The 22,273-nt window shown below is 34.8% G+C and overlaps 2 protein-coding genes across 2 annotated transcripts; both read left to right on the top strand.

Moving 5' to 3' along the window:
* Positions 1–4,311: 4,311 nt before the first annotated feature.
* Positions 4,312–5,231, top strand: LOC125657365 (platelet endothelial aggregation receptor 1-like). Its single transcript, XM_048887980.2, has 3 exons — positions 4,312–4,442; positions 4,535–4,599; positions 4,765–5,231. The coding sequence occupies exons 1-3, from the start codon at positions 4,345–4,347 to the stop codon at positions 5,121–5,123; spliced, it is 522 nt and encodes a 173-aa protein (XP_048743937.2). The 5' UTR covers positions 4,312–4,344; the 3' UTR covers positions 5,124–5,231.
* Positions 5,225–11,627, top strand: LOC125677876 (uncharacterized). Its single transcript, XM_056144848.1, has 5 exons — positions 5,225–5,249; positions 5,497–5,590; positions 5,696–5,730; positions 6,730–7,136; positions 11,321–11,627. The coding sequence occupies exons 1-5, from the start codon at positions 5,225–5,227 to the stop codon at positions 11,378–11,380; spliced, it is 621 nt and encodes a 206-aa protein (XP_056000823.1). The 3' UTR covers positions 11,381–11,627.
* Positions 11,628–22,273: the final 10,646 nt, after the last annotated feature.

The following is a 22,273-nucleotide window of genomic DNA, read 5'->3' as shown; positions in this document are numbered from 1 at the left end:
GAAATTCGGACCATACAACTTCAATGCTTCAGATATTGTACTTTTTGTATATATATAAAATAAATGGTTTGATGGTTTGAATTCCTTAGATTTAATTCCATAACTCAATACGATTTCACAATTCATAATAAAGTCGTACATGTAAAATGTAGTTTTTCCCATGAGCGTCAATTATTTACGGCACCACGTTATTTCATTCTGTGATAATTGCATTATACTTGACATTTCTCTGTATATTTCCTTTCCGTTATGTACCAGTATGGGAAGGACACGATATCTAATCAAATGTTTTATAAACGGAGTGATTGATAGACAGCTATTGTAACAATTGTCGATCAGAAATATTCAGACTAATCAATCTCATCATTAAAATTAAGACATTACACCCGCTACTATGACTAGAGATACTTAACCCAAACTTGAGCAGCGTTGTTTGCAGGCAGTAGTACTACAGTCATAGAATGCTTTAAAAAAGTAAGGGTTTTCCTTCAGCTAAAGCCCAGCTGAACATGACATTACTGGTGATGTCAACATAGTTAAAATGACGACCTTAAGTCACTTATAATACCTCCTTCAAAGACGAGAGGCATATTGCTTTGCAGCTGTAAGTCGGTCAGTAGACCACATGCTGTCCGCTCAATATCTTGAGAACCATTTACTTGATCATAATGATATTTCACATGTGGCTTGGTTATGAGTAGAAGAGGACCCCTATTGTTTTTCAGGTGAAAAAGTCAGGGGTCAAACTACTCTGGGCATAAGAATATACTGTCCGCTCAATATATTGAGAACCCTTTGCTTGACAGACATCAGACTTCGTCCACTGGTACATCCTAAGAAGTAGATGACACCTCTTGATTTTGAGGTCACATGGTCAAAGGCCAAACTGGACATTGGAATGTACTGTCCGCTCAATATCTTGAGAACCCTTTGCTTGATAGATATCAAACTCAGTACACTGGTACATCTTCAGGAGAAAATGACCCCTATTGATTTTGAGGTCACATGGTCAAGGATCAAACTGGACATAGTAATATACTATCCGCTCAATATCTTTAGAACCCTTTGCTTGACAGACATCCAACTTCGTTCACTGGTACATCTTCAGGAGAAGATTACCCCTATTGATTTTGAGGTCACATGGTCAAAGGTCAGTGGTTAAACTGGACATAGTAATATATCGTCTCCTATATTTTAAGAATTATTTTCTTGATTGACACCAAACTTGGTACACTGGTACAGCATAAGAAGTAGATGACCCTATTGAATTTTAGGTCACAATGTCAATCCACTTTTGACATAGGAAGATATTGTTTGTTCAATATTTTGAATTGATGATACTACTATCAATTAAATGATGCGTGTTTATAACCCTTTTCTATTTTGCACCGGGGGGGATATGTGTTTTACAAACATCTCTTGTTATAAAAAGGTCCAAAAGTCGAGAAATTATCAAAATATCGTATTAAACTCGCTAACATTAATGCTTTCCATCTATCAGTTTCTTGTTCAGTAAACCAGAAGTGATGACAAATTAGGGTTACAATGAGGAATACACATTGACACCCGTTGACGTTTCTACCAACATTGCGTTTTGAAGAAACGTAGTTTTAATGCCACAGTTGGTAATCAAATGTGTTTTCAAAACATTCTAATGTCAAAGTATATGGAAAACATATTTTGATTTCCGGTCTGCAACAAAGAAATATCAGATAATCATAATGGAGACAAAGGTGTTCATGAATTAATTGGGTCTTAATCCTGACATAAAGTCATGGAGAAATAATTCTTATCTCAACGCGAGTATTGTGGAAACGAAGATGATATGCTGACACTTCTTGACAAAGGTGACGTGAATAAGGTTGAGGTCACTGGTGAAACGAAATGTGCAAAATTCTTGTTCGAATCCTTCTAAGAGACAATTGATTGATTGAGGTTTCACGCCGTTTTGGCAGTATTTCAGCCATTTTACGGCGGTTAACTAATTGAAAGATGTTTGGTTGTGAGTATTTGAGTTTCCCTGACGGCCCCCAGTGAGCCTACTCTTTTTCGAACATCAGGGAAACGATTTTTGCGTGCCAGAAGGGTTGTGATCCTTGACACGGGACACCCGACGGACATAAAATTTAAAAATATATAAACAGGTTAAAAAACTAAAATCAATTCGTGTATATAAAGAGTTGTATTATAAAAGTTTTCAATTTTTTTTTCTATAAAAGTCGCATTCTTGTAAATATTGTCCAATGATTGCCAACATTTGTAAATAGTTCTTTCATTGATTGTACCATTTTGAAAAAAAATAGTTGCCTTTGACCTGTATTTATTGATGCTTAGGCTATATACCCACATAGCTCATACAATACATGCATTATCATTTACACTGGCCTAAAACATTTTGGTGACCTTCATCGTAACTATGTTTATATTTCTAATAGCTTTGCCTTCGACACCTTAACAAATTGTACATGTAGTAATAGCCATTTCCTCATGAATGCGTTGCAGTTGTAAATAATGCCTTGTTGAGGGAAGTTTAAAGAGGTATGAGAATCCACGAAATTCATAATAAAAGGAAAGTAGTACATTCATATAATATTAAGCTGATATAATAATAAATTTTGCATAAAATATTGCAAAAGTACATTTTATTACTAAAACAAATTCAAATTATGCAAGATTCAAACCTATGATTCACAGATTTATAAGTTAATTATATATCCAATAAGCTACGCTGAATAGATATGAAAATTTAACAGAACAGGTAATATAATACCTAACTTCTTTATTCGTGTAACAAAACAAAGTATGTCTCTGAGCTTGGTGATGTCCGATTCTAACATTTAAGTAAAGTTCTACGAATCTTCTCATTTTTGCCATGTTTGCTAATCAATATCACAAATTGAAAAGATATTATAACAAAAACACCCTATATAACCTCACGGGCGTATGACATTTGTATACTATTTACGATAGTCTTGTCGAAAATAGAGGAGGGTATGAACTGCAACGCATCACGCCGGCATATTTATCACGAAGCGAAAACTAACGCGCTATATGAATTATGCCGGCATAAAGTGTCGCGAAGAATACCCTCGTATGCATGTATTTTTAAAAATGCTTTGTTTTCTGATTAATTACACTGGTGAAGGGCCAAGCAAAAATTGGAACATATAGTCGATTATGATTGTCGAAATAAATGCGAAATAAGATTTTTCCGCGACACAACAATACTGTCTGAACAGGAATTAAAATACTTTCTTTTCCCTTGACCTTTCCTATGTCTGACTGGACCGAGTGGGTATGGAAGCAAAATTCAAGAGTTTATTAAAGTGTTTCTTTTTGTATGCGTTTTACAACGTGGGATGCTGGGTATTTGACTTGGATAATTCGAAATGAGATTATCAACCGTAATCCTACAATCTGTATTGAAAAAATTGTTACAATTTGATGGAATGTTACAATTAATTCGTAAATTTTGTCCTTGGAATATCTTTTTTTTTTAATTTTCAATACGTTTTCATTTTAAGTCTCAACATGACATTGATAATTTATTTTCTAATGTAATACATTTTACCTGATCATTAAAATAATATTTATGCATTACTTCCAAAGTATAACTATTCCTTCGTGAGTCGTGTACTTTGCTATCAATGACGAAACGGTATTGTAAAGACACACCTTAACAAGTCGATCATTTTCATAACATAGCGGTGAGGCATGTTCTACATATGATCAATTTTTTAATCAAGACAGGCTACTGATAGATAAGTTGATTTTGTAGATATTTCAACAGCCTTTGTTTCAACGTCAGCATTTTGCACACTCTACACTCGCATTATAATGATCTTTTTTGAAAATACAATCTATCCCTGGGTCAAATGGTGTTTGCCGTGTTTCATAACAATTGTAAGGCCGTTTTTTACATTCGGGTTACTCCGTTTACCTGATTATTATCACGATATAGGAATCATGGCGGACTGACCTGTCAACTGGGAATGCTTACTCCTAGCTACATGTACCTGATCCCACCTCTGGTATCACCAGGGGTGCTTATTTGTCCTTCTCTTAATTCATGTAATATTTATGCGATTTGTGATATTGATCACTGTTACATATCTGCACTTGTTCATTATGATGTTGATTAATTAAACAATTAATAGATAATTCAGACTATAGGGCAGTACTTGTAATGTTTTGTATGCCGCTATTGGATGACATCACTTTAATTATACTCCTTTTCCTGTTTGATGCTTTGCTATCAGATATATCACCCAGTGCCGATATATTAAAACGTCTCTTAAAACCTCGATATTACTTTAAAAGAGTTGTTTGTGCTATGATTAAGCCATGGTCGTGTTTGTAAAGGTCATTCTTTTATTTTCTTCAGCACATCTGTCATGGACTTTGGAGGGGGGAAATCTTTGTTATAGAAACGTATCTAAAAGGTATATAGTTTTACTGAAAGTTTATTTTTCGGTAGATTTTTCGTTACGAGGCAGATAAATTGCTTATTTATTTTTTTTCGTTATTTTTATAGTGGCAAGATTGTGTCGCAGAAAGAGTGTTGCACCGGATCCATGGAAAAAAATAATATGTGTATAGGTAGATTACACTCTATCTAAATTCTAATGTTCAATTGAAGATTTTAAATTCGGTATTTCATTTAAACGTAACCATCATTTCAAGTTCTTTAATAGAATTGCATTTAGCGACTAAGCATGAGCGTTCCTTAATTATTCGGGTGAATGTTTCAACAATTATTTATAGAATGTTTGCCTGGATTTCATGGACTAAATTGCAACAGTACATGTCCATCGGGGTATTACGGTGCAAAGTGTCGGGCTTCATGTCAATGTGATGATGATACAGAATACTGCCATCATGTGTGTGGTTGTGTCGTACAAACACCTGTACCTGACAACAGTACAACAGATCTCAACAGTTCGGACCCAGTACCGACACAGTCACTGTGTTTAATTTCTTTAGATGCTACCTATGGTTTAGATACGACAGCTACAAATGGATTAGATAATCCAGAAATGGGTAAATATCAAAGTTCTCCTGTAAACTTTCTATTTGTCGTTATGTTTGTATATTGCCCATTCTTTATATCATACTATCTTTGACGTCATAAAGTTTTGAGATATTTCATGCGTCATTGTATTGCATTCTCGTACAAGAGAGTCTCGGTTTGCCTTAGTCAGAAGATATAAATGTAAATCTGGCGATGGTTTCATTAGGACTGTTTAGAAGTTACAATGTAGTCGTTTATCAACACAACGTTATATAATTACACGCAAGTTGGATTTTTAAGAACGTAGCGGCCTCGCACATTTTAAGGTAACCATTCTTTTAAATATTTTAGCTGCGTCACACGTACTACCAATGACAGAATATTGACATACTGTATGCTCCTTACACGTACATATATAAGTATATAACACTCACATTTTTTATACGTCCTTATAATATTTGTGATTTTTCTGTTTGTTCTGATAGATTCGAACCAGAAGGATGTGTTACAGTTTCTATTACATATCTCATTACCTGGTGTAATAGTTGGGTGTTTGCTATTTATTGGAGTTGTATATTGGTAATATGAATTGATTTTCTTCTCGTATATCAAACTTGATAACATTAAATGCATTGTCTTACATGAATAACCCTAGATACTTACTTGTTATATTAAAATTTGCAGCAATTATACATTTGGAAAGCAAGAGAAGAAACAAGGTGAATCTATGATTCTTACAAACATTTTTACTAATACACTGGTAAATAAAGCAGCATTATCAGTATTGCACAGCGTCATTATTTTGCGTAGTGCAGTCATTAGCCGCTTCATCAACCAATGGAATTTTATTACATTTATTCGACGTGTCCTGAGAACAACCCAAGCTTAATGAAGATGTCATTATCAACATTGGATTGAAATATTCTTTTTGTTAAATGATAATATATATTTCCAGTCAGTTTGAATTTTGTCTAATACTAATACTCCCTAGATTTATAATGAGAGTTAATAGAAAATTCAAATGTAACTATAAACTAACGAAGTTTGCCGCGTTTTAATGATTTGGTGTCTTTCACATTCATGTATGTATATAAATGTGACCAGAACAAATGAGATCTTGGTTAGCAGGAGTTAGCCTCTTGCTCACATTGAGCTCTGTGCGATATTTTTTTCATAGATGTACATGTATAAACATCGAGCTTGGAGACTCACTTTTGAAACCAATCTCTACAAGAGGGCATATTCAAGTTTCATAGAATACGTAGCGCCCTCTGGGGGAGATTGAAAATAATTGAAAACTCCTATTAAGGTCACAAAGGATTAAAGCAAATATATTGAACATTAAAAAATGAGAAAAAATAAATTTCAATCCAGTGTTTTCAAAGACGTCTACGTTAACATTGCCTTTTCTACACAAACTCTCCATATAAATGTCATTGGTCGACGAATTCAGCTGCAGTGTAGCAGGTGCCCTACTGGACAGTCTGCACTTTAAATCTTCACCATCGTCAATTCAGTTGCCGGACATTCTGTACTTTAAATCTATTGGTAAACGTTAGCTGATGATTATGTGATGCAGGTTAAATATATGTGACGTATACTGAAACTGCTCCCTAACAGACCAGCGTCTTTAAAATTTTGAGTCGCATTTTAATGTAATTATAGTTTGTGTGAATTTATTGGAAAACATTTTACCTAAATCATGGATGTAATTTCAGAACAAGACATTCGTCACGGTGCTTCCTATGGTGGTGATGTAGAAAACAGAGTTGGCGATATTCATAATGAAGTGGACCATACATATGGAAATCCTTTGCACTTAAGCGAGGAAGAGTCATGCTATAGTACACTAACACTGAGAGTAAACCGTGGGTCTCTTTACACGTCAAACACTGCAGAAAACTCGGAGACAGTCTCCATGGATGACAATCCTTATGGTTTTGCTTTCAATAGAAGAGATGAGGAAAAGATGCTAGACAAAAACACCAATAGTTTCAACGGGAGGAATGATGCTTCGGGAAATGAAATGATGCAAGGAATTAGTGAAGACAGTTGCTATGCTTATAATTCCCTTTTACGTTACTACTCAATTCGTCGGTTTGACTTAACGCCAGATGACGCAAATGTGAGTCACTGCTACACATATTAAAGATGGCAGACATTACGAGCTTGCGCGAAATGATTTTGACGTGGAGTTAGATAGAGAGATAATAGGTGAAGAGATGCTGAAAAATTGAAACTCATGATTTCAAAAGCTATTTAACGTTCGACATTTACACAGATTTGTTTAGAAGTGAAACTGTAATCACACTTGCAAGACATTTAAGCAATGAATTATTATTATGCCCCCCTTTGAAAAAGAGGGGGCATATTGTTTTGCACCTGTCGGTCGATCGCTCGGTCGTTCGGTCGGTCGGTCGGTCTGTAGACCATGTGTTGTCCGTTCAATATCTTGAGAACCATTCACTTGATGATAATAATATTTCATATGTGGGTTAGTTTTGAGTAGAAGAGGATCCTTATTGTTTTTCAGGTCAAAAGGTTAAAGGTCAAGGGTCAATCTACTCTGGACATAGGAATATAATGTCCGCTCAATATCTGGGCATAGGAATATACTGACCATTCAATGTCTAAAGAACCCTTTGCTTGACAGACATCAAACTTGGTACGCCAGTACATCTTCAGAAGAAGATGACCCCCATTGATTTTGAGGTCACATGGTCAAAGGTCAAGTGTCAAACTGGACATAGGAATATACTGTCCGTCAAATATCTCAAGAAGCCTTTGCTTGACAGACATCAAACTTGATACACTGGTACATCTTCAAGAGAAGATGACCCCTATTGATTTTGAGGTCACATGGTCAAAGGTCAAGGGTCAAACTTGACATGGGAATATACTGTCTGCTCAGTATCTTGAGAACCCTTTTCTTGACAGACATCAAACTTGGTACACTGATACGACTTCTGGAGAAGACGACCACTATTGATTTTGAGGTCACATGGTCAAAGGTTAAGGGTCACACTAAACAGGAATATACTGTCCGTTCAATATTTTGATAACCATTCGCTTGACAGACATCAAACTTGGTACACTGGTACATCTTCAGGAGAAAATTACCCCTATTTATTTTGAGGTCACATGTTTAAAATTCAAGGGTCAAACTGGACATAGGAATATACTGTCCGTTCAATATCTTGAGAACCCTTTACTTGACAGACATCAAACGTGGTACACTGGTACGTCTTCAGGAGAAGACGACCCCTATTGATATTCAGATCACATGGTCAAAGGTCAAGGGTCAAACTGGACATTGGAATATACTGTCTGCTCCATATCTTGAGAACCCTTTGCTTGACAGACATCAAACTTGGTACACTGGTACATTTTCAGGAGAAGATGACACTTATTGATTTTGAGGTTGTGTGGTCAAAGGTCAAGGGTTAAACTGTACATAGGAATATACTGTCCGGTCAATATCTTGAGAACCCTTTGCTTGACAGACATCAAACTTGGTACACTGGTACATCTTCAGGAGAAGATGACTACTAATTATTTTAAGGTCACATGGTCAAAAGTCAAGGGTCAAATTGGACATAGGAATATACTGTCCGTTCAATATCTTGAGAACCCTTTGCTTGACAGACATCAAACTTGGTGCACTGGTACATCTTCAGGAGTTGATGACCCCTATTGATTTTTAGGTCACATGGTCAATCCACTCTTGACATAGGAAGATATTGTCTGCTCAATATTTTGAATTGATGATACTACTCTCAATTAAATGATGTGTGTGTGTGTATAACCCTTTTCAATTTTGCACCATGGGGGGCATATGTGTTTTACAAACATCTCTTGTTGTTTGAAAGATGTAGTCTCATAACGGTGTATGCATAAAATTTGATTGATTGTATCTTGCTTAACGTCCCTCTCGAGAATTGTTCACTCATATGGAGACGTCACCAATACCGGTGAAGGGCTTCAAATGCTCGGCGCATACGGCCATTGAGCAGTGAGGGTTCTTTAGCGTGCCACACCTACTGTGGCACGGGACATCTGTTTTTAAGGTCATCGAGGACCCGTGACATTCACGCCTGATGCCAAGCGTTTGGCGATGGAAGTATCACTACCTTTTTAGCTCTTCTGAGCCGAAGGCTCAAAGAGCTAATGCTATGGCCATTTGTGCGGTGTGCGTAAACTTTTTACAAAAAGGGCTATAACTCAAGAATCCCTTGGCCAATTTTTTTCAAATTTGTTACAGGGTATCATTGGCCCAAGGGCTTTCATACATACTAAATAGAGGGATGTGACCCTTTAACAAGGGGAGATAATCAGGAAAATACAAACAAAAGTAGTGGTTGCTAAAAAATCTTCTTCTCAAGAACCACTGGGCAGATTATCACCAAACGTACACATAAAGATAAGGATATGTTATAGATTAAAAATTGTTCAAGGCATTACCCTGGGGCAAATGGCGTGGTCTCAAGGTCACTTCAAAGTTGACCTAAATTTATATTTCCTTAAATCTTTGATATTTTAGTCATTATAAAGACTAGGATCATCAAATTTTGACAGTTGATGCATCTTAGGTCCTTGTGTCAAGTTGTCTCAAAAGTAGGTCACGGTGACCTACTTTTTGAATTTTGCAGGTATTTATTTTAAAATTAATTTTGATGCATATCTTGGACACTTTGAAGCCTATGATCATCAAAACTTGTCAGTTGGTGGATCATGGGATAAAATGCGTCAACTGAAAAATAGGTCACCGTGACCTACTTTCTGAATTTTATGGCTTATCATTTATAGATATATTTTAAGTTGTTATTTCAAATACCGAGAGGTTTAGAATCATCAAATCTTGTAAGTTGATGCATCTTGAGGCCTTGAAACATATTTATAAAAAAGTAAGTCACAGTGACCTACTTTTTGAATTTTGCAGATATTCAAATTTCACATTTTCAATTTTAGATGCATATTTTGGACACTGTAAAACCTAGGATCATCAAACTTTGTCAGTTGATGCGTCTTCAGTCTTCGGTTTGTGTCGACCAAAAAGTAGGTCACCGTGACCTACTTTTGGTATTTGACAGCTAAATTACTATATTTCAGACACTATTTGACCTACAATCATCAAACTTTGTCAGTTGATGTATCTTGAGTCTTTGGAGTGTATCTACCAAAAAGTAGGTCACCTTGACCTAGTTTTGGAATTTGACGGCTATATTTATATATTTCAGATACTATTTGACCTACAGTCATCAAACTTTGTCAGTTGATGGGTCTTGCATGTTCGAAGGGTTTCGACCAAAAAATAGGACACCTTGACCTACTTTTGTAATTGGATGGCTATATTTATATATTTCAGATACTATTTGACCTACAGTCATCAAACTTTGTCAGTTGTTGGGTCTTGCATGTTTGAAGGGTTTCGACCAAAAAGTAGGTCAACTTGACCTACTTTTGGAATTGGACGGCTATATTTATATATTTCAGATACTATTTGACCTACAGTCATCAAACTTTGTCAGTTGATGGGTCTTGCATGTTCGGAGTTCGCTGACCAAAAAGTAGGTCACCATGACCTATGATTGGAATTTGACAGCTATATTTCAATATTATGATACTAATTGGCTTAAAATCATCAAACTTTGTCAGTTGATATTTCTTGGGTTCTCAAAATGTGTAAACCAAAAAGTAGGTCACATTGACCTACTTTTTTTGAATTCTTAGGATTTAACTAAAGATTTAGAATACTAAGAGGTTAAGAATAGAAATGGTGGGGTTGTACAATTTATCAGAAGAGCGATTCTAGGCCCTTGGGCCTCTTGTTTAATTACTTAGATCTGTCCCGGCCGGTTAGCGTTAGCGCGTTATGACAATTTGTTTGCACACACCGTTGCAGTTATGAGACTACATCTTTCAAAAAATAATAATTCATTGCTTATATTTACATTCTGAAACCTTTTTAACTTGCGCATTTTTCATATATATCTTTAATCTTCCGCCTAATTCTTTGGGTAAGTAGCGATTAACGGAAGAGCTATGGAAAGCAATGCTGAAAAATATAATAGTCTAATTCTTGAATTGATTTTCAATTGAATATCATAAATTACACAATGGGAACAACTGGGTTTAAACATGCAGTTCATATCTTTTCAAATATATCTAATTGTAAACAGCGTAGGTATGGGCCTAGTAACTATAGATGCTAGTCGGCCATGGTGTTACTTCAAGAAAATAAAAATACAATTATTGAAGGAATTTTTGAAAAATCACGCACTTGCATTAATTTCTTGTGTTTGTTTGGAGGTACACTTGTGTTGTCTGAAACTGAAATGGACAACAAATCATATCAACAGAAACTGGTAACTTCGAAAAGACAAAGGGAAGTAACTCTTGGGGAATTCGGAACTTCCGTATTAAACACCACGAGTTAACAATAGTGAAAAACCTGTAAAAATTACTATAATGAGTAGTTTTCAAAGGACATTATTACTTCACAAGTTGGCACAACATTATCTTGCACATCAAGTACCCAATTATGAAAACATCTAAACACTTTTAAAAGTACTTGTTTCACCCGGCAAGTTACAAATTGTCAAATTTACATTTTAAACAAAACAATCCTTTCAAAAGCACTTCATTTATCCAGGTTCCGAACAACATACAGTTATTTGAGATATAAAGTGTATTCTCATCACTATACTTTTTGTGTTAGACTTATGAATAAGCTGAAGTACGGTTGTAATATCCAAGAATGTAAAAGATGTTGAAGACTGGTTTTTTATTCCAAGTTCACTGGAATATATCACATTGAGTATGAATGAAAATGAGTATTTTTAATAGATAAAACGCCGTCGATATATTGAAAGAATAAAAGGTAACACAAAATTAAAACGTTAGCGCTTATTTAGTGATTTCTGTCAAAAAGATTGAAATGTGCATCCATCGCAAAAAGCAATGAACAGGAATTGTTTAACGACATCAAAGAATACACCCGAAGATTAAGATTAGCTGAATTGTTTCATAGTGAAGGTAGCGATGATGATATTCCTGAACAAAAGGATCTTCTCCGAAATAAATCTAAGTTCAACCCTAAGAAAGGCCGGAACAACACATTAGACGCGGTGTGTGAAACTCGAAAAACTTTACCACTTGATTCCACAAATAGTGACAAATTAAAACAGAATTTAACCATAGGTAAGGAGAAAAGCCTTGACATCATTAGGAAAGGATGAAACTATTATCAACAAAGAATATTTATGAAAGCGCTAACGTTTCAATTTCATTTTTATTTTTTACTGTTTGGATATATATATATATATATATATATATATATATATATATATATATATATTGATTAAATATTGTTTAACGTCCCTCTAGAGAATTTTTCACTCATGGAGATGCCACCACTGCCGGTGAAAGATATATATGTATAAAGTAAATATTTCCGTTCGAGTCATTTTGTAATTTTTTAATGAAACAGATTTCAGAACGTACAAATTACAGACGATACATTTTGCGACATAATAACATTTAAAATTTTATTAATATTTCAATTTCCAATGTTCTCGCTTTTAATATCTTAACAAATTTTATGATTGCCATTTCCCCATGAATGCGTTTCAATTGTGAGCAAACTATAATACGACAGAAAGGAAATTAGAAGCGAATGTAAGAAATAATTTTCATTTTTTAAAATACATAAGGGGTGTGAAGAACACAAGTTCATGCTGACATACTCTTGTTCATGAAGCGTCAATGCTTCGTGAAGTATGCTGGGCGTAAAGCATCGCAGTTCATATTCTCATGCATTTTCATAAATGAAATTTACATTCTTAACAGCCACCTAGTAATTTTTAAAACCCACGAGCATGAATAACGAACGAATATTCATTGTCTATTAAAGCATTCAATGTTTAAATGATAGTTTAAGGTTTGTTCAACATGTTGCAGTACAAATGGAGATGAAGCTGTACACAACAAATCAAGGGAGAGGAGATTGTTAAATAAGATATGGACACACCTAATCAGGGGAGATAAGATTGTGAAATAAGATATGTACACACCTAATCAGGGGAGATTAGATTGATAAATAAGATGTGTACACACCTACTCAGGGGAGATTAGATTGATAAATAAGATGTGTACACACCTACTCAGGGGAGATAAGATTGTTAAATAAGATATGTACACACCTAATCAGGGGAGATTAGATTGATAAATAAGATGTGTACACACCTAATCAGGGGAGATTAGATTGATAAATAAGATATGGACACACCTAATCAGGGGAGATAAGATTGTTAAATAAGATATGTACACACCTAATCAGGGGAGATTAGATTGATAAATAAGATGTGTACACACCTAATCAGGGGTGATAAGATTGTTAAATAAGATATGTACACACCTAATCAGGGGAGATAAGATTGTTAAATAAGATCTTTACACAATAATCAAGGGACATAAAATTATCAATTGATATCTTTACCCAACTAATCAAGGAAAAATAAGAATGTTAAATAAGATCTATACACAACTAATCGATTGATTGTTTGTTTTGCTGTTTTTTGCCACACTCAACAATTTTTCAGTTATATTGTGGAGCCCAGTTTTAATTGTTGGAAGAGAGAACCCAGATACTAAGTTCCGAAAGTAAACTGGGAAACTTTCTCACTTACCGGCGCGAGCGGGATTCGAATCCGGAGAGAGGCGCGTCTACTGGAGATAATAATAATACCATATTTATATAGCACCCATTTCATACACTATGTACATGTACGCTCAAAGGTGCTAAGATGAGAGGCCGTGTGATTTTGAGCGCGATGCTTTAACCACTCGGTTACGGAGGCTCCACAACTCATCAAAGAAGATAATATTGTTAAATAGAAGTTGAAGATAACGAACAGTGGTCAATCGCAGAACTCCTATAAGCAATACAAAATAGCGAATTGGACACACCAGAGGAGTAAGCATCCCCTGTGGACAGGTCACATCCGCCGCGAGTCCTATACCTTGATCAGGGAAACGGGAGTTATCCGTAGTCCAAATCAATGTACCAAGAACGCTCTAACAACGGGTTGAAACACGTCAAACAACATTGTACCCAATGATGGTTGTATTGGCAAACTAGATCGTTATAACGACCATAGAATTTGCAAAATGCTGACTATAAACGAGACTGTTGAAACCCCTGAACCATCAACTTGTTTGTCAGTAGCCTGCCTTGTTTTAAAAACTGACCATACACAGAACAAGTTCTTGCGTATCAATTGAGAGATATAAAGACCATATGCAGGTGATAACGGAATATTGCTACATAAATACGGGGAGTGACGAAGGAGACGCTGAAATCACCCCGTTTGTCTTAAAGTTGGATTGCTAATTTGCATTTAGTATCTACTTTCAATGAAATATCTAAGTATGAAGCAGAAGTGTACGACTCTGTGGTGTCCTTTATTTGGAGTTCACAGGGATATACATCTATCGAATCGACATATGAATGAAGGTTATTATTGTTAGTATATAAAACGTCGTCGATATATCTAAATGTTGAATTGACGGCCACAAAATCTGTACACACGTAATCAAGGAAGATAAGATCGTTAAATAAAATCTGTACACACCTAAGCAAGGAAAGTATAGATGAAATATGTGTTCAGTGACATTTTTAAAAAAAAAATAACAATGTTTCCCAAGGTTAGATTCTCATAGTTTCGTATGAAACGATAGGGTGTCCTGAATCATTTCTGCTCTGAAGGCAAACGGACAGAAAACCCACACATATGAGGAAGAAATGCGATTCCGGGAAGAATTTCAATCTCTCCTATAGATTCATACATGTGTATATTGTACATGTTATTTCCAGATGTTTGTGAGCACCGCTTATTCATGTCCTGGTAATTGTGATACCGGAATCGCATTTCTTCCTCATATGTGTGGGTTTTCTGTCCGTTTGCCGATTGGATTCTTTCGGTATTAAAATGACATTTCCTACTAAAACTAGTACATGTATATCTAAGTAAGATAGTTTTAAATTACTAGACACCGTCACTGTCACGATATTTTCGCGTTGATAATAATTTAACCTATTTACGAGTACGCCATACTATGAATACATGTACAGTTAAACCACTACATATACCAACAATATCTTAACATTCAGCTAGATAAGGCACCTCAGGACTTCAATACTGAGCGAGATCAAGCATGCCAAACAGGGATATTGAACGAGATAACTTATAGGTAAACCTGCAAGGAATTCCGATACTGAGCGAGATAAGGCACTTCGGTCAGACAAAACATTTATACACACATTATTTTTCAAGATGAAATTATATACATATAATAATAGGAAACTGATACCGTGGGGATCCGAGTTAGAATAGGTCCTCAGTACCCCTTGCTTGTCGTAGAAGGCGACAAAAAAGGGCGGTCCTTCGAATGAGACCGCGAAAACCGAGGTCCCGTGTCACAGCAAGTGTGGTACGATAAAGATCCTTCCCTGCTCAAAGGCCATAAGCACTGAGCATAGGCAGAAATTTTGCAGCCCTTCACCGGCAGTGGTGACGTCTCCATCACATTGAAATATTCTCCGAGGGTCGTTAAACAATATTCAATCAATCAATCATTAGTAAACTGTTATCATAGAATGTGAAAATGACTGTTACGCAAAGAAAATACCAATCAGCAGTCCAAAGAAAGCCCCTGCAAATGCAACGCCTACGACGAATACAGTTGACAATATTCCACAATTTTGTACAGCATTTTGCGACTCTGAAAATTGTTTACATATTTTAATCTTCAAATGAAAAAAAATTTCTATAACTGTTATAGTTTACAGGATCACTGCAGAGAATATGGAAAATATCTGGAAAATTCTACTTACCGATGACAGTGTTACAGCTTTCGGAACAGTTGATCATATTTCACAGTTGGTTGTAGAAGTTTGGCTCTAATATTAAGAAAAGAATTCTTCCATCAAAATATAGAAGAAAGTAAACTTCACCTTTTTTATGAAGTAACTTACATTTTGTATTTCAAATTGGATTTATGCCTACATGTACTTTGTGAAGTCTGGAAAGAAATTGTTCACCAATTTTTATAGAAGAGAATAAAAAAAAAGAAATAAGGAAATTATAAAGTTGTGACTGATCAACATGGATCCAGAATCAGGACGGAACTTTGATTAATATCCAGAAAAGTTTCCCTCCGTAAAATGAGCATATGGATACTGGTGCTCATATGCAAGGTGAAGATAACGAACAGTGATCAATCTCAACTCCTATAAGCAATACAAAATAGATAGTTGGGCAAACACGGACCCCTGGACACACCACGGGTGGGATCAGGTGCCTAGGAGGAGTAAGCATCCCTTGTTGACCGGTCACACCCGCCGTGAGCCATATACGGAGGGAAACAAAATTTTGCAGCCCTTCCACTGGCAGTGGTGACGTCTCCATATAAGTGAAATATTCCAGTATCCATATGCTCATTTTACGGAGGGAAACATTTCTTTACATAAATTATAGTTCCGTCCTGCCTCTGGATCCATGTTAATCAGTCACAACTTTAATTTATTTTTAAAATATATTTTCTGCTTTATAAAGAAGTGTACATTTAGTAACATTAAACTTGTAAAATAATATTTAATTTTACGTCATTTACAACTGGTGTTTTAGAAATATCTTTAAGGGTAACCAACTTTTCCTATGGGCATTGACTAGATGCAAGGAATTTCATGCACGACGTCACCGTTTATGTGCACAAACTTTATATAAAGTATAAAACCTACTCCGTACCTAATCCGATAAAAATTCCAGTTCTGTTTTAAATAGCTTATATCAGAGTTAGAGAGAAAGATAACGGAAAATCTGTATCTAGGATATTTTTCACTTTAATATTCAATGGTGTTTAAGCTTAAGGTTTGACGACACGTTCCTCAAATATCGAATTTTGTATTTCTTTGTAATATACCAAAAATATCTATCAATGTTCTTTCTAAACTATTTTTAAAATGTTTTTCAACTATAAACACCAAAATTTGTAATTACAGTAATTCAAGTTTTTTCCAGTAGGATAATATAAGAAATACGATCCTGTGATATCTTGCACAAATGTCTGGAAAGGTACCTAAATTTTTTGTGAGGAGACTTGTTAAGTAACAATACTTCATAGACAAATTCTTTGCCGGGAAGAATTACGTATTATTGGGGAACGTATCGTCTGACCTTAAAGCTTACAAAAGAGTTTGACGAGCCAAAAAAAGCTAAAACGCCCAGGATTACAAATAATCTTTATTTAGTGGTGATGGCGATTGGGGGGGGGGTGTAGCAATAGTCACGTACATATTATATATTTTCTTGTCAGTCCAGTGTAGATTATTTATTTCCAAAATCTGCCACCCTTCTCGGAATCAAATTGTCGTCACCTAATAGTTATGAAGGATAATTATCGCAATTATACGCTATTCTAAATAATGCGAGTACTGATTATGGGAACTTGCAAATTATGTCGACAAGGTTTAACAATGAATGAAAAGAAAGAATTTATTGATTAAAGGAACTGACACAAAATTTTACAACCAGGCCATCTTTTTAAAAAAAAAGTGTTTGTTTGCCCTTTCTCGACCTATGGATCGCTAAATTAACATAAACTCAAATAATTGAAGATATCTTCAATTCATTTGATGCGCGCAACAATTGAATTGATTGATTGATGTTTTTCGCCACTTAACAAATTTTCAGTTATCTGGTGGCGCCTAGTTTTTATTGGTGGAAGAGAGAACCCAGATACAATGCACCTGGGAAGAGACCACCGACCTTCCGAAAGTAAACTGGGAAACTTTCTCACTTACCGGCGCGAGCGGGATTCGAACCGACAGAGGTGAGAGGCCTTGTGATTTTGAGCGCGATGCTCTAACCACTCTGCCACGGAGGTCCCGTCAATTGAATTAAAGATTTCTTCAAATAATTAATGATATCTTCAATTCTGAATTATTGGGCGCATTAATTGAATTTATGATAGCATTAATTCTTCAGATGAATTGATGTGCACTTTAATTGAATTAATATCTTCAAATGAATTAATGATATCAACAATTGAATTGATACGCGCTACAATTCAATTGAAGAGAGCAATAATTGATATAATGCGCGCATTAAATCAATTGATGAGAGTAATAATTGAATTGATGCACGCACTAATTTATTTGATGAGAGCAATAATTGATTTAATGCGCACACTAATTCAATTATTTCTCTCTTCAATTGAATTAATGATATCGTTAATTCATTTGAAGAGAGCAATAATTCTTTTAGAGAGAGCAACTATATAATTAAAGATATATTCAATTCAACGTATCCACAATTAAATTAAAGATATCTTTAATTCAATTGTTGCTCTCTTTAAAAGAATTCATGAGGGCATTAATTCCTTGTACAAAAGTATTGTAAATGATTGAAAGATATCTTCAATTGAATTAAAGAGATCATCAAATTATTTATACCGAGCTCTTAATTATTGCGAGCAATATTTCTACTAAATTGATGCTCTCATCAATTGAATTGAAGAGAGCAATAATTGAATTAACGCACGCATAAAATCTATCATTGCCCTCATTAATTCAATTAATGTACGCATCAATTGAATTGAAGAGAGCAATAATTGAATTAATGCACGCATTAAATCAATTATTGCTCTCATTAATTCAATTGATGAGAGCAATAATTGATTTAATGTGCACATGAATTCAATTAGAGAGAGAGCAATAATTGAATTGATAATATCTTCAAATAATTGAAGATATCCTCAATTATTTTAGTTTATGTTAATTTGGCGCTCCACACCGATCGAATGGCTAGAAATGATTCGACTCAAAACTTTTTTAACCTCCAGAAATGATTTTTTAATCATTCCAGAATTTTTTTTAAACCTGACAACTATTTTTCAGTTTCTAAATACCTTAAACATGAAAAGATCTGAACATTCAACAATGATGTTAAAAATTATTTGAATTTTTTCCCCACCTACCTATACTGACCCAATTTTTTATCCCAGGTCGGGAGAGGGTAAACAAGCTTTACTTTAAATATTGTCCAGTAAAAATACATCTAAATCTGACCTGTCTAAATATTTACAATCTCAAGTCAATTGTTGTAGCAGTAACATGCAGAACTAGATATCAGATTCCTTATATTGCATGGAATCTCATGTCAACTTACCTATGAGGAACATGTTGTATTGACTGACATGAGATTCCTTACACAATGCATGGAATCTCATGTAACAACTCAACTGTATGACAAACGGGATGATTTCAGCTTCTCCATCGTCAACTTCCCACATTTATGTAGCAATATTCCATTATCACCTGCATATGGTGTTTATATATCTCAACTGATTCGATATGCAAGAGCTTGTTCTGGGTAAAGTCAGTTTTTAAATCGAGGTAAGCTACTGACAAACAAGTTGATGGTACAGGGATTTCAACAGTCTCGATTGAAGTTAGCATTTCGCAAATTCTATGGTCGTTATAACGATCTAGTTCGTCAATACAACCTCGCATTGGGTCAAATGCTGTCTGACGTGTTTCATACCGATTGTTAAGCCGTTCTTGGCACACTGATTTTGACTACGGATAACTCCGTTTACCTGATCAGGATATGGGGCTCACGGCGGGTGTGACCGGTCAACAGGGGATGCTTACTCCTCCTAAGCACCTGATCCCACCTCTGGTGTGCCCAGGGGTCCGTGTTTGCCCAACTATCTATTTTGTATTGCTTGTAGGAGTTATGAGATTGATCACTGTTCGTTATCTTCACCTTGCATGGAATCTCATGTCAACTTACCTAGGAGGAGAATGCTGTGTTGACTGACATGAGATTCCTTACACAATGCATGGAATTTCATGTCAACTTATCCAGGAGGAGCATACTGTATTGCCCGACTTAGGATTTCTGACACAATGTATGGAATCTCATGTCAACCTACCTAGGAGGGGCAAGCTGTGTTGATTGACATGAGATTCCTGACACAATACATGGAATATCATGTCAACTTACCTAGGAGGAGGAGGATGTCTATCGAGTCAGGATGATTTGATATATTTATTGGTGCTTATTTTGCACTTGTGAAAGTAACAAAAAATCCTGCCCCACTCATAAAATAAATTCCATATCCAACCACAGAACATTGAATATTTTTTATTTTTTTTCAATTGACACATTGCAAGATCATTGTTTTCTTATGCAGAAAGGTGTATGACAAATAATCTGTTAAGTACAGTTGTATCATTGAAGGCTCAATAGAAGGTATGCTAACTTTCCATAAACATTAAAACATGTTCCATCATTCAGAATGTTTTAACAACCTATACTTGTATACAGAAAGGTCCTAAATGTTTGCAGTATTTTATACAGTTTAGAAGCCTTGTCTGCCCTTACATATACCAAAATGAGAATGAAATAATTCAAAATTTACAATGAATTACCCAATTTATAATCAACTCCAGCATTCTGTACACTTGCAATAAAGAAATAATTTTAAAAGAAATTTTAATATTGAATAGTCGATCCTTTTGACATCAAATGGTGCACATTCTTTATCAATGATTTAATCATCACCATCAGTTCAACTTCAGTAACATCCATATGTGTACTATTGTTTACAATCAAATCTCAGGATACATGTTTACAAGTACTTGCAAAATATATGATTATTATCCATAAAAAATATCAATAAGTTTTAACATTATCTTACAGATTGTATTAAGAGGCAAGCATATCAGGTCCATAATCTCTTTATGTGGAACTTTATACGAGATGTTGATACCAAACAACGCCTCTTTTGCCATGCTGTTCTACACCAGAGGATTCATATAGAACCTCTGTGTTTAAAATATACACTGTAGTAGATGTAAACATATTTCTTGTAGCACACATTTTTCCAATAGCTCATTATTCAGATCATACTTAAACCTGATCAGAAAACTTGCTCAAGGTAATAACAAATCAGCAATCACAGCCCTAAAAGAGAGATAGATAAGTAATCAAAAAGCTACATTAAGACATTGATACATCTGATCTTTTTTTTTAATTTAAACAATATTTTATTATGTATGAAACATAAATGGATTAAGCAGCAGGCTTGCAGCCTATATAAGCCTTCACCAATAAGGTACGTCCATGACCTCCTTCTGACATCTGATCTTCATTGTACAAATAACTGATGAATGATGTTACCAGCTAGATAAAACAGAAACATACCCAAAAATTAATTTCACAAAGTCTGCCAATAAAACAGTCTTTGTCAACTGTGTCCTCTCCTACACAGTGGTTTTTCCTATGAAACGATCTTTTGCAAACTTGACATTTGATCTACAAAATATTATGCATTAAATGTATGTACTTGAATAACTAGCTAAACATGATGAAGTTAAGGGAAGCTTTTATGATTCCTGAAGTTTATTTTATGAGCAAACAGCTATGATCCCTATTCGGATAAAAATGTTAAGAATGACTAGAAACCATTGACATCTGCCCCATCTGATATTTTTCCAAAATACTTTTTTTTGTTCTAGAAATTCACTAATCTGAGAGTCTAGGACTTGTGTTTCTTAAATTTAAGGTTTTGGAACCAACCATCAATACATTAATGCTTTAAAGTGATTTTGAATCAATTAATCTAGTCTAGTAAGAAATAAAACTTTTATATGATTAGATCGGGTGTGATAGGTCAAGGTCATTCAATTGATTTGTATGATGAACTTAAGTTTATTCATACAAAAATATTTTTTTAACTCTTATGATTTCAAAAAGAAATAAAAAAAAAACCAATTATAACATAGCTTGCAGTGTAAAATTGGACCAAAAAAAAAACCCACTCAAACTTGACAAACTTATAAAAGAATAATAGACATTTATGTCATCAAGAGATATCTCTTTTATCAGATTATCAATGAACCTTAATGGTAGAAAATATCTAATTTTTGTTTTGTTTTGGAAATTGGTATTATGTCAGTTGACATTTATCGAGGTGAACTTTGTATTTTCAATGAAATGAAACTATTAGTAAGATTTTCATTTGAAAATGACACATATGCGAAAATATCTAACTCTTGAATATACCTCATTTTTCCCTAATACTGCAAAACCACATCCTGGACAATGTTCTGTTAGGTATACTTCAAAATAAAAAAAAGGCAATACAACTTATTTCTTATAAACAATTGCAGTTAACATCAACTTCAAAATTTTA

This window comes from Ostrea edulis, chromosome 1 (assembly GCF_947568905.1).
Source record: "Ostrea edulis chromosome 1, xbOstEdul1.1, whole genome shotgun sequence".
NCBI classification, from domain to species: domain Eukaryota; kingdom Metazoa; phylum Mollusca; class Bivalvia; order Ostreida; family Ostreidae; genus Ostrea; species Ostrea edulis.
This window is presented reverse-complemented; position numbering and strand designations above follow the sequence as displayed.